This window comes from Dermacentor variabilis, chromosome 1, assembly GCF_050947875.1.
Source record: "Dermacentor variabilis isolate Ectoservices chromosome 1, ASM5094787v1, whole genome shotgun sequence".
In the NCBI taxonomy this organism is placed as follows: Eukaryota; Metazoa; Arthropoda; class Arachnida; order Ixodida; family Ixodidae; genus Dermacentor; species Dermacentor variabilis.
The window spans coordinates 259,233,565-259,245,719 of record NC_134568.1 but is presented as its reverse complement, the minus strand read 5'-3'; the positions used below and the strand labels follow the sequence as shown (position 1 = coordinate 259,245,719).

The window sequence follows — 12,155 nt, the reverse complement described above, 5'->3', positions numbered from 1 at the left end:
ATCATAGAAGAATAAAAATGGGTTGGATCACATACGGCAGACATTGTCAGCTCCTGACTGGAGGCTTACCATTATCATTGAAAAGGAAGGTGTACAATCAGTGCATTTTACCAGTGCTGACATATGAGGCAGAGACTTGGAGACTGACAAAGAAGCTTGAAAACAAGCTAAGGACCGCGCAAAGAGCGATGGAACTAAGATTGCTAGGCATAATGTTAAGAGACAGAAAAAGAGCGGTTTGGATCAGAGAGCAAAGGGGTATAGACAATATTGTAATTGACCTCAAGAGAAAAAAATGCACCGGTTAGATAGCCGTTAGACCAGTAAGGTTACAGAATGGGTACCAAGAGAAGGGAAATGCAGTCGAGGACGACAGAAGACTAGGTGGAGTGATGAAATTAGGAAATTCGCGGGCGCTAGTTGGAATTGGTTGGCACAGGACAGGGGTAATTGGAGATTGCAGGGAGAGGCCTTCGTCCTGCACTGGACATAAAACAGGCTGATGACTATGATGATGATGATGATGCAAGCTTTCAGTGTATTTCTAAAACACTCCCATGGCTCTCCACCATGAACAAAGTCACTTTTTCTGTCTGAAAGTGAAGATAATTAAATAAATTTGACAGGAGCTGGCAAACAAACAGTTATGCTAATGCCTGCAACAATTTCCGAAGTACTGGCAACAATTTCCGAAGTACTGAAAACTATTCTAGCTATGTTGAGGTATTGTGGAAGAGGTTAGGGAACGCTTGTCCTTGTCCGTCTTTCTTGTTTCCGTGGTTTTATTCGCACTAAGTTACTACTTCAAATAAGGTTAGGGAACGTTTCCACATCTTCTGGAAGCAACCACTGTGCCAGAAAGCATCACCCCAGCAAGCGTTGGCTGCATAATGCCAGCTGCACCCACTTGTCAACAGGTGCAGAGGTTCCCTGCACCACGGAAGCACCTTGTCTGCACCATGCTGCCATCGAGGCCCCTCAGTGCAGCAGCACCCCTTTGCACCACAGTATCAAATGCTGTGGTACAGCACTCCACAAGTTTTGGCAAGTGGTACAATGAACCACGCTTGAATTGAATGGACCTGATAAGCCCTGCAACTGCCACACTGCGCTGAATTATCACATGACCACCATTTCTATTTTCCGTGATGTAATGAGAAAACCTCCTTAGCACGACAGAGGCTACCAGGCTGCATGTGACATAAATGTTGAACTGGTTGCAATAGTAGACAAGGTATTTGACAATTTCTCACATATTTCGAGAAACTGAGACCCCGAAAAGCTATAATAAAATTGGCCACTATCTCATGAAGCAAAAATGCAAAACAAACTTTTTTAGTAGTTCTTTAATAAGAAGCTTGTATTTTTTTTTTTAATATACGCGCCAAACACGGCATATATAACATGTTGAAAAGTAAGATATATCTTTAAGTTTGAGAATGAGCTGGTGGAAAATATTTTTAATAATTTTCTCGCAATTTTGCAGCACCCATAATTCTGTTCTAACCAGAGTGCTCCAGTTTAGCATGCATGTGAGGTAGCCATTTGCACAGATGGCCCGCTAATCATGTGACACGGTACAGGGTGATTTCAGAAAGGCCATGCTTTTTGGCAACTACCCCTCAGCTATAACTGGCCTGTTGAATGTCCTGCCACGAAACGTCATTGCCCGCAACAGAAACAAAACTGCACACATTGATGGAAATCATTATGCACAACAAAAGACATACCAGTAGAACCCAGCTGCTGCAGTCGGCAGTATAATGGAGAGGCATCTTCCGAGCCTTTAGATACATTTCGCTCATGACATTCATTCACATGATTCACCATCTCTTCTTCACTCAGAGCGAAACACTGGCACAGACTGCAGGCAAAGATGTCACTGACCACACTGTTATCTGTGGAAAAGAACAAAGAAACCTTTTAACAACCTGCACATAGCCATTTCTATTGCTGTTTTAAGAATATATACAAGCATTTTTTTCTGAAAAATATAAATAAAAATAAACAAGAATCACTGGTGGACGTATTCTCATTCATGGTGTATGGATATTCAAAATTCTTAGCAAAGACAAGCACATTTTCTTTATAACTAAATCAGAATGTTAAATACACTTCAGTGGGTGAGAATAGCAGAGGCAGGGGGTGAGGATATGAAAACTGCCAAAAGGCAAGATGTTACAAAAATACAGGCCAACATACGAAAAGAAACATCTATATATAAATATGCTGTTATTACCTCCTCATAACATCCTTAAGTTCTACTCAACATATCTTAACACTAAATAGTATATATTGTTAAGAAAGATGTTTATTTAGACGGTGAAACGAGATCCAGGAGGAAGCCACAGGGAAGGACCAGCCGGTGCAAAGTACAGCCGAGCTCAAGCACCCCACTCTACTTTCTCTTTTTCTGGCTCAGTCGCGTAGTGCTGCAACATTTTCCCCGGGGGAAGACGAAGCTCGCTGAACAAGCTAAAGGGACTTGTGATGGTACTACTTGAGTCTTGGAACGTGAACAAACAACTTGCGTCGTGCATGAATGCTGGTTACTTTTCTTCACTTTGGCGACGACATAGTTCACATCACTCAAGCGAGTGAGCATAACGAATGGTCCAGAGTAAGTGGCAAGGAACTTACGGTACAATCCATTTTTGCGAACAGGTGTCCACAATCAAACATTGTCACTGGGAGTAAAGTCGACGGGGATGTGTTGGGCCTTGTAGCGAGTCTTGCTGTGGCTATGTGAGGACAAAGTCCTAAGATGCACCAGTCTACATGCTTCTTCAGCATGACACAGAGTTTGGGCAATTTAAGGATCTTCTTGACACAAGAAAGGTAGAATAGTGTCCAGAAAGCGACAATATTATAAGATTTAAATAGTTTGCGTCTACATGATGTACAAGCAACACTGTGATGGGAATTGTGCTCAGTACTTGTCAACTTGTTTTGTTGCTGTCTAATTTTTCCTGTAGAGGTTGCTGATGCTAACAGATATATTTAACCAGTTGAGGTACATTATTAAACTCTTGACTAGAATACCTTGAACAAAAACTGATGCGAACACAAATAGAATTTCTTTTTTTTTTTACAGAGGCCAGTTGGAAACAACAATGGTTTTATTTTGACCCAGTTAGAAGTCATCTGGTTCAAGTTGCCAGTCAAGCAGAACCAGCTGCCCTCACCATTAAGACCAGTCATCCTTAACTTGGCATGGGACCACTTGGAGAAAGCTTGTAGTGGAAGGGACAAGAGTAGCTGAGAAAACCAGTCGAGGAAGGGAATGGAGGCCACTGCTGGTTTTATAGACTCAAGGACGTGTAAGGCATGATTCTACTGGACTACGGCACCACCAACCTGCACCACTAGGCTAGTGCCAGAGGTGCTCACCTTGGCTTTCTGTTGCATGTTCCTGCAGTGCATGCTGGGATAACTCATCTTCGGTGTGAAAGATGGCAGTGCAGTGGCCACAGCTAATGGAGCCCAGGGAGTTCTTGTGCTCCACAAACTTGCCTATGTCATGGAAGCCCATGTGGCATACACCACAGATGAAGACATCCATGGTTCAGTTGGATGCACACTAGCTTGACTTAGGACCAGGTTATTTATAGCTGGCCAGGTTAACATTTTACTGGGACCAATTGGCTGTCAGGGATATGCAACAACATATAATTCTTCACGCAGATTGTATTTTTTTTATATATGCAATGCAACCAACATGGCACTGACAACAGCATGTGACTGTGACTATAACTATAATAAAGCCAGCTGAGTTCAGTGCATATTTTGTTCTGCCACACCCTATGCAACCACAAATGAAATGCATGAAAAGTAGTAGTTCAGCAAAAAATTATATTTTAGGTATCAAAACTTTAGAAACGAGTTGGCACATATCTGGGGTAAAACCCTTCCAGTGGATTACGTTAACCAGTATAAGACCAGTAGGTCGATTTCAACTGGCACCATATTCGTAACCAGAGCCAGTTTTAAGTGATCCCACAAGCAACTGTAAATGTGTTTCATAAAACAACTTAATAGAGACCGGTCAAGTCCCCAGCATAAATTACAGTTCAAGATTTTCACTCTGGAAAGGAGTTGAACAAGTAGTGTCTATGTCACAGTATCAAGCCATAAGTCTAGGTACACATTCTGTCAACTTACTTGCTAGGCTGCTGCTCAGACATTACTTTTGAGAGGTTAACACATGCAACAATTCTGTACAGCTGGGTGCCAGGAAGTTAATGAGAATGACAACGATCCTAGCACGCTGTCATCTACGGTATACACTGTGAAATAATGCTGTGCACTATTGATTAAAAGCACAAGCCCATACCTGTGGCCTCGAATGAGAAGCCCTCTGTAACTACGATGGTCTGAGAGTCAGCTCCAGTGCCATTGTCACTGGCAGAGGCCAAGTGGTTTTCACTGCCTTCAGTAGATGGCTCAGTCTCCATACTCTGCTCAAGTGGCATCTCCTCCTCAACAGGTTCGGACCCTACCAGAGAAATAAGTACTATAGCGAGGCAGGTTATCACAGATTGCCCACATTCTGGCGAAAATGCAGCATGTCTCTGACAATTTTTGTCAACGTTAAGATGAGTGGAGAAGTTCTCATAGAGCAACAAATACAGCTAAACACTGCTGCCATAGACGTGCCTAGAGAATGAGTGGTATGCATGTTACATACTTTCAGACAGACATAAGCAGTGTCCAAATGTACTGCAAGTGTATTAATTATACAGCAAGAACAAAATCCTGATCCAGTGGGCAAACCTCTAGAACTCTCGCACTACTGTGAAGCATGTTTTTCCATCACCACACATCTTACATAAGACATTTATTTGTTCTGTGACATGTATTTAATAGGTCAGTAAGTGAGAGTTTTGTTTCAATGCTTGCTTACGTATACAACGAGGAAATGACTCACTTTCACTGCCACACAGTCTTTGCAACAAACTATATATGGCATGTCTAGCAAGAGAGACACCATGGGCAGCATATTTTCACCACCAACCTGCACCACTAGGCTAGTGCCAGAGGTGCTCACCTTGGCTTTCTGTTGCATGTTCCTGCAGTGCATGCTGGGATAACTCATCTTCGGTGTGAAAGATGGCAGTGCAGTGGCCACAGCTAATGGAGCCCAGGGAGTTCTTGTGCTCCACAAACTTGCCTATGTCATGGAAGCCCATGTGGCACACACCACAGATGAAGACATCCATGGTTCAGTTGAGCAAATCCAAGAGCAATGGTTTAGCCACCACACCTCATGCATGTAGGCAGTGGGCACTGCAAGGTGAAACATGGTCACTGAAAACATCAAAACCTTTAGTGTTTGCTAATGCAAACAATTCACCCCTTGGTAATTGAGCTGCCTGGAACATAGTTGTACCTTCGAGGCAGCTACTCAATGTCAATGTGATTAATGACAAAAGCAGACTGCAAATTATCTAATACGCCATTTATTTGATACAAGTGGCAGGTGTGTTATAAGCCACTTTAGCATGTCAAAAACAACGTCATCTTTGTTACATGCATTGAAAAGCATGCGAAGCTACAAATGTATTTTAAAAGTATATTAACAACCCAAATTGGCTCTATGAATTGTAAGCTAATGCCACATTAAGGTGTTTGCAATGCAGTTTACAAAAAAAAAAAAAAAAACAATGAGAGCATATAAGGTTGCCTAAAAAGTATGAAGATATCAGCACTAATCGCTTTAAATTGGCAGATAGTGAATAGTCAAGGCAATGAATGGATAAATAAGTTCCTGCAACGACTGGTGCTTCTATGTGAGCTTAAATGACGAATATACGTTATCACATAGCAGTTACGAACTAGAATGTATGGGTGATTAGTGCATACATGTTTATCGCAGCTTTTAAAGCAATGTATGTGCATAAGACAACGCGCATATCAGCGTGTACAACTGTCATGCTAAAATAAAGGAGGCTACGGTTATACACGATTCTTGCTATTCCGTGACTGTCAGAAAACAAGCACTAAGTTTATTTCGAAATCCATACCTATTGTGATCTTTTACTGAAAACAAGGGGTGCAGTACAATCCGGTGCACATACAGTCAAACTTCTAGCGGATCAGTTTCGCCGACTGTGAAAACGCAGGTTACAAGCAGTCTTGCAAAGATTTGACACCCAAACAGTCACCACTTATAGATGCGCACAACGGACGGAGATGCGATCTTTTCTAAAATACGGGCAAGGACCGCTATGAAGGTGACGCTCAGACACCATGAATACTCAGCTAAGATAATTTATTTCGGTGGCTTGAGCAACACTTAAGAGAAATCATCCCTTTAGCATGCGTAGCAACGTTAAGAAACAAGATTTGCAGGGGCTAATGCCAACTGTGCCCGATGTGCTGAATAAAGCAGCTCCGAAATGATGTCGAATCGTCTGCTCGTCATTTTTAAAACATCAACCAGCACTGCGTATTTTCGCACGCAGGACCTTGCCTCATGAACCACCAGAAAACAGAAATGCAGCCATACCATTACAAAATGTAACTGAAAGACGTACATCACTTTACAAAAAAGTGATTTGCATGGCATGGCACATTTGTAATTACAGATGGCGAAAGACGTCCGCTAACTTTCGTTCACAGTGTCTGTGAACGAATCAGCGGCCATTTTTCAGACACAGTGTCTGATCAGTTATTTTCGCCTCCGCAAAATACCCCAACCTCCGTCTCATCCCCACAAATACATCGTGCTGAAAGCGCGCAAATTTAATTCCCAATAAATAACAAAACAAATCTCATTACATGCCGATGTAGAGCCAACAGGCGAGAAATTTTACGCCCATGTACTCTGACTTACCCGAACTTGGTACGCATAGTACACAGTAGGCTTAACAAGCAGCCTACCATAGCCTCCAATGAGAAGCCACGTGACCACATTGCGTTGTCATGGCAACCACAACGGCGTTGCATGAAACAGCGGAGTACCTGGACCAGCGACAGCAAGTTAGCGGCTGCACTGTATAATGAACTTCCTTTAGCTTGAATGCGAGTTTCTCGCTAATTTTATGCGCATGGAAGACGACATAGATGCTCTTCTAGACGATGTCGAATCAAAGTACTGTGAACAGATATGCCAAAGAGCATCCGCGCCAACAGCTGGGTACGTGCATGCAGCTTCTTTCGCTAAATAATGTGCATCACGATCAGCTATTGGTTTTCAGAACATCTTCTGATGATAGCATTGAAGAAGCTATAAATGAAATATGCAGAGTTCCAGAGTTAAACGTATGTACAACACAACTGTGACCTGCAAGCGGTCCTCTATTTGCTGTGAGCGGCTACACACATGTAGCGTTCATTACACGTCTTTGCTTGTTTTGGATCCTAATGCAGGTTCCTAACACTGATCTCGCCGAAAGCAAGGTATTCGGTCGCAGAAATATCCAGTAAGTAATTTTAATTATATGCTCTGTCGTGTCACAAGATGGTTGAAGTGTCGCAAATATGTTGTCGTTTTAATCAGGTGTTATGTGGTCTACCTTGGCGGCACAGATGTGGTCTTTGGCGTGTCGACCAGTGCATCAAGAAGGTTTACCAAGCATTATATAGCCACTGGCATACGTTTGAATTCGGTGACACATACGAAGCGACGTGCAAGTAATGTTTCATATTAATTGCAGGGCATGCAGCCATATTCATTGCTGCAAGTGCGACTTCCAAGTTGCTGTATTCGAAGATTATGCGTGGGATGAAACAGCAGACTACCTGTTCTTCAGAAACAGCGTTCCGGATGCAAGCAAACTTCGCTCAAGGCTTTTTCGGAAGCTTGGTACAGCAATAACCTACTTTTTAAGCTTGATGTACCGTAGTTAAAGAAAACCTGCTAGCGTGCTTTATACTGCTGTGCAGGTTGGCGGGCCTATTGCTGTCAGTGCCATTGGCGCTCTGTAGCAGCACTTGCATCTGCGCAACAGGAGAGGCTGCCTTGGATGTGTGCTCGCCATTAGGGGAAACCCATACAATATGTTGCAGGGGAGATATGCGCTACTGCAGTTGCCTAGGGCACAGGACAGGGGTAATTGGAGATCGCAGGGAGAGGCCTTCGTCCTGCAGTGGACATAAAATAGGCCGATCATGATAAAAGTTGCATAGAGTTGGTGATTCGTTTGTAAACTTTCGTGGCCAAGGTTCACTCGCACTTTGGTTATGCATGCCCTTTGTCTCTAAGGTGGAGTGACGTACGATTCTAGTTACTGTGACACGCAAGCCATCCTGCTATGTCTCTACAATGCGAGTACAGATGAAGCGTCACTAGTATTGAGAGGCAGTTCCTCGGTATATGAATCAGAGATATTAAATTGAGGCTGGCATTGCCAAAAATAGATGAACAAATCAATATATTTAGTGCCAGCAGTTCAGATTTTCCTTAATACTATTAGTGCATTAAATAAAATATCTGAAACAGTCATGCATTTGAGTAATCAGTTTCCATGTCAATATATTTTAGAGAACCAAAACTAATTAGAATGTTGTAAATGTTTCAGAAACTTCACTTCAGTAAATATAGCAATAATGAACCACTATTCTGCAAAACTGAGTGTCTACTCTCTTCCAAGTGTTTCTATATTGACCCTGCTTTACTCTCCACTCAAACAGAGCATCTCTGTATACCAATTGTTTTTCTCGGGATGGAAGAGTACTTTTTTTTTTAATGTTCAGTCTTGCAGGGCGCCACACAGCAGTAAACCATTTTTAATGTGAAGCTTCGTTTGTGAACCCTCCTGGACTTTGCTGACCATGGCTGATGTTGCTGTCTTGTCAAATAGCTCACACACAGAAAATAAAGGATGTGTGGCAAATGTTGAGATTGAAGCGGGGTTATCCCGGCACAACAGCCTGATGCTCTGACCATTAGGCCCCAATCGCATGCATACGTCTTTTGTGCCAACATATAAACTAGCTTTCTTGAAATGTGTGCATCACACCACATAGCACATATACACCAGTTTACATTACAGATACAAAAATTAAACTGGCAGATAATGGCCAACCTTACCACTCTCTTTTGCACTGTACTTACCTCTACATGCACTTCCTCTTACCATTCTCTTGACAAACATCACCTTTGTGACATCACTGCTTTGACATCTCACAGTGTGTATTCACATTAACTGATACTGCCATCTGGCAGTGGACAAATAGAATACAACCATGTTTAGAGGACAGCCTTCGCTGACAACCTAAAGACCGTCCAACAAAACAAAGCCCAGGGTACTGTGTATAAAATTTAATGCACAGATTGTAGTCACATATATTGGTGAAACAAATAACCTGGTGAAAGAATCTGGCGATTGAAACTTTGCGAGGGAATGCAGTGTTGTGGCCAAACAATTCGAAGGTAGAGACCACAGAATTTGTTACGATGAAACAATCGTACTTGAAACTGAAAAAAAAAGGGGGGAAAAATACCCAAAAATGGCTTTTATTGCAATACTGGCACGTAAAGAGCATTCCCAATAATATTAAATGCTAAAAGGCAATCTTCCGACTAGGTACATCCATGCTCTACAGTCCTAGTTAAGGAAGAGAGAGACAGTTCTATGACAACAGAAGCCTCCATATCGCTGTCATCACTTTGAAGGAGGAGCCAAATTGGCTTTGAGACATTGGTTAATAACTGAACCGGACAGTTCACATACCTATTTTACCATGGTCTCCGGTGATGTGCAATCCTAACCTTAGATGACACTTCACACAAGGGAAGCAATTTGAAACCATTCAACAAGCCCTGGCATGAAGAGACTGCGTTCGTATGCACAAGGATGCAAGTTTGCAAGGCCCAATGCTGGTTTCCTGTGTGCACACTCGGGAGTCCTTTTTTCGAGAAAAGAGCTATGCTGAGAGGCAAAACGCCTGTTTGTTCATCTCCATTCTGAGCATCTGAGCACCTATGTTACAGATTGCAGCTAGTCAAGCCAAGCTGAACAGAGATTAGTTTATTGTTCATGAATGGCTTATACGAATATGTCATTAAGAACACAGGAAGTACAAACATACTTTTATCAATACAAGTTTTTGGAGGAACATGCAATTCGATGTGTAAAACCTGCAAAACATGAGGCAAGAAGTCTGGATTCAAAATTTTTAAAGAACATGAACTATACAGTCACCGTTAATGTCTCCAAGTGAACTCTAGCAGTTAAGAGCTGTCTGCCATTTAATGTGTCGCAGTAGAAACGGTTACTTTCAAAGATTCACATAAGAGACGCGAAACCTTCCACAGAGGCCCATTTACCAACAAGGGACTGGCTGCAAGGAACACAAAGGAGTGTTGTGTAGTCAAGAATGTTGCTGCTTTAGTTTTTTCATGGGCTACTTTCTTTCAATGCTCAATATTTCAACCACAGCCACAAACACTTCCCTCTGCATTTGCATTAAGACAAATTGTCAAGTAAGTTGCCCTTAGCCCGAGTTTCCAAAACAAGTCCAATCATGAGAAGCCAACAAAGACACCAAGGAAAACATAGGGGAAATCACTTGTACTTACTAACTCAAGAAATGATAAATTAATGGCAATGAAAGTGGATGAAAAAACTTGCTGCAGATCCACTTTCATTGTCATTTATTTATAATTTATTTAATTCAATTAGTAAGTACAAGTAATTTCCCCTATGTTTTCCTTGGCATCTTTGTTGGCTTCTCATGATATGATTAATAAAAATCGGGCCCCTCGGTTAACCCTCTTTCTTCTCGTTCAAAACAAGTGCAAGACATTCTGAAAGTAATATGCAATATTTCACACGTACACATGCATGGCCTCCGATAGACGGGGTTTTACCCTTCTACGGCCCTTCTATGTATACCTCACCACGTTAGCAGAGCTGTAGCCAAGGTTTTGCCAATAAAAAGTATGCCAAGAGGGGGAAAAACATTGCTGCTTTAACCCTTTCACAGGTGTATTTTTTGCACATGGCACATGAGTCTACTTATTAGTACAGTTTTTAGACAAGGCATGGTAACGAAAGTTCCTGCAAAAATGACTTTTCATTCAAGTAAACTTGTGGAAATATTCCACTGCCTAATAAGGGCACAGTAGAAAGAATAAAATATTTATTTTCACATTGCTAAAATAACAGAACACTTGGTATGCCTTTATATTGCTCAGAAAGCAAGAAAAAAATTCTCCATGTCTGTTTCTCTGCTGACATGTGCTGCAGTGCTGGCACATATTCAGAGCAAAAGAGGCTCACAGCAAATTCTAAATAAAGGATGCTTTTTTGTTGCAAAGAAAATTATTTCAAAGCTTTCACATGCCTTCTCAAGGTGCAACTCGTATAAAATGATCAAATAGACAGCATCGCTGAAATCAATGAATGGGAAACACTGTAGATCCACTTTCATGGCAACACAAGGCACAGATTTTTCTTTTACAATGTTTCTGTAAAATTGCAACACATTTCTGTGGTGGAAATAATGCTTCACATGGCCTTGCTACACACCTATAGCAGGCGAGTGATGTGCTTGATGTCGCCAATGAAAGGGTTGAGTGGAAGCTCACAGAAGACACATATTACATTGCTGCAGTGAGACATTAGCTTGTCACCAGTTTGGGCGACATGCTCTGGCAGTTTGTGATGCTGCCTGAGCAGGACCAACCACTGTACTGAAAATGTAGAAGTAGGATGGGCGGTTATCACCTACTATTTCGATCCCAATTCATTTTGGGCAGCTATATATAATTTTAATTGTGTACTTGAGGTTGCCACCATTGAAAATGAAAACTGGTAAAAACTTTCATACAGTTGAGGAAAGCTCAAAATTTCTAAAGACAAAAAAGCCACTCTTAGAAGAAAATGTCGGGCTGGTTGGTGGAGCACCAACATGAAATTTCTGACTAATTTTTTTGCTATGAAGTTCCTCAACCTCGAAAGCCTAGAAAATATACTGGCAAACCTCGGAGTTCCCCAATTAGTTTACTACAATAGCTTTCCTACAAACCAGTTTCAGTTTCAATTCCAAGGAGGTGTACGTCGACACAGACGGTGCTCACATGGGAGTAGAACATTACGTTTTGGTCCTCGCTCCAGCTTACTCATTTGCTGTGCTGCTACATTGGTCCACACAATGAGTAGCAGCATAGCAGAGAAACAAGTTAGCCAATATGAACATTCACATCC

At 41.9% G+C, this 12,155-nt stretch overlaps 2 protein-coding genes across 7 annotated transcripts in view; one reads left to right on the top strand and one right to left on the bottom strand.

The window, feature by feature from the left end:
• Positions 1-6,916, bottom strand: part of LOC142563275 (uncharacterized) — a 59,646-nt gene extending 52,730 nt beyond the window's left edge. Inside the window, exons 1-4 of one of the 3 annotated variants that reach the window (XM_075673832.1) lie at positions 6,836-6,916; positions 5,048-5,286; positions 4,334-4,495; positions 1,731-1,898 (exon numbers count right to left, since the gene is read on the bottom strand). In XM_075673832.1, coding sequence (XP_075529947.1) covers positions 1,731-1,898; positions 4,334-4,495; positions 5,048-5,219 — 502 coding nt within the window. In that variant the 5' untranslated portion in view covers positions 5,220-5,286; positions 6,836-6,916. Of the gene's footprint in view, positions 1-1,730; positions 1,899-4,333; positions 4,496-5,047; positions 5,287-6,023; positions 6,161-6,508; positions 6,590-6,835 lie in introns of those variants that run through there. The other 2 variants (XM_075673846.1, XM_075673840.1) reach the window with 2 other exon arrangements.
• A 19-nt stretch (positions 6,917-6,935) lies between these two features.
• On the top strand, positions 6,936-8,837 carry LOC142563308 (cilia- and flagella-associated protein 418-like). Of its 4 annotated transcripts, XM_075673874.1 has the most exons (6): positions 6,938-7,138; positions 7,200-7,263; positions 7,372-7,424; positions 7,502-7,567; positions 7,659-7,807; positions 7,888-8,837. In XM_075673874.1, the coding sequence occupies exons 1-6, from the start codon at positions 7,044-7,046 to the stop codon at positions 7,983-7,985; spliced, it is 525 nt and encodes a 174-aa protein (XP_075529989.1). In that variant the 5' UTR covers positions 6,938-7,043; the 3' UTR covers positions 7,986-8,837. The 4 variants fall into 4 exon arrangements, with proteins under 4 accessions (XP_075529994.1, XP_075529989.1, XP_075529980.1 ...); XM_075673865.1 differs by having other exon boundaries at positions 6,938-7,263; XM_075673886.1 differs by lacking the exon at positions 7,200-7,263 and having other exon boundaries at positions 6,945-7,138.
• Positions 8,838-12,155: the final 3,318 nt, after the last annotated feature.

What these genes read in the sequence shown, in the direction of transcription:
- LOC142563308 (XM_075673865.1), top strand. Translation starts at nt 7,081, where the DNA reads ATGTCGAATCAAAGTACTGTGAACAGATATGCCAAAGAGCATCCGCGC. An exon ending in GCAGAGTTCCAGAGTTAAAC is followed by an intron (nt 7,264 to 7,371) that starts GTATGTACAACA and finishes ATCCTAATGCAG; the next exon opens with GTTCCTAACACTGATCTCGC. An exon ending in TCGACCAGTGCATCAAGAAG is followed by an intron (nt 7,568 to 7,658) that starts GTTTACCAAGCA and finishes TATTAATTGCAG; the next exon opens with GGCATGCAGCCATATTCATT.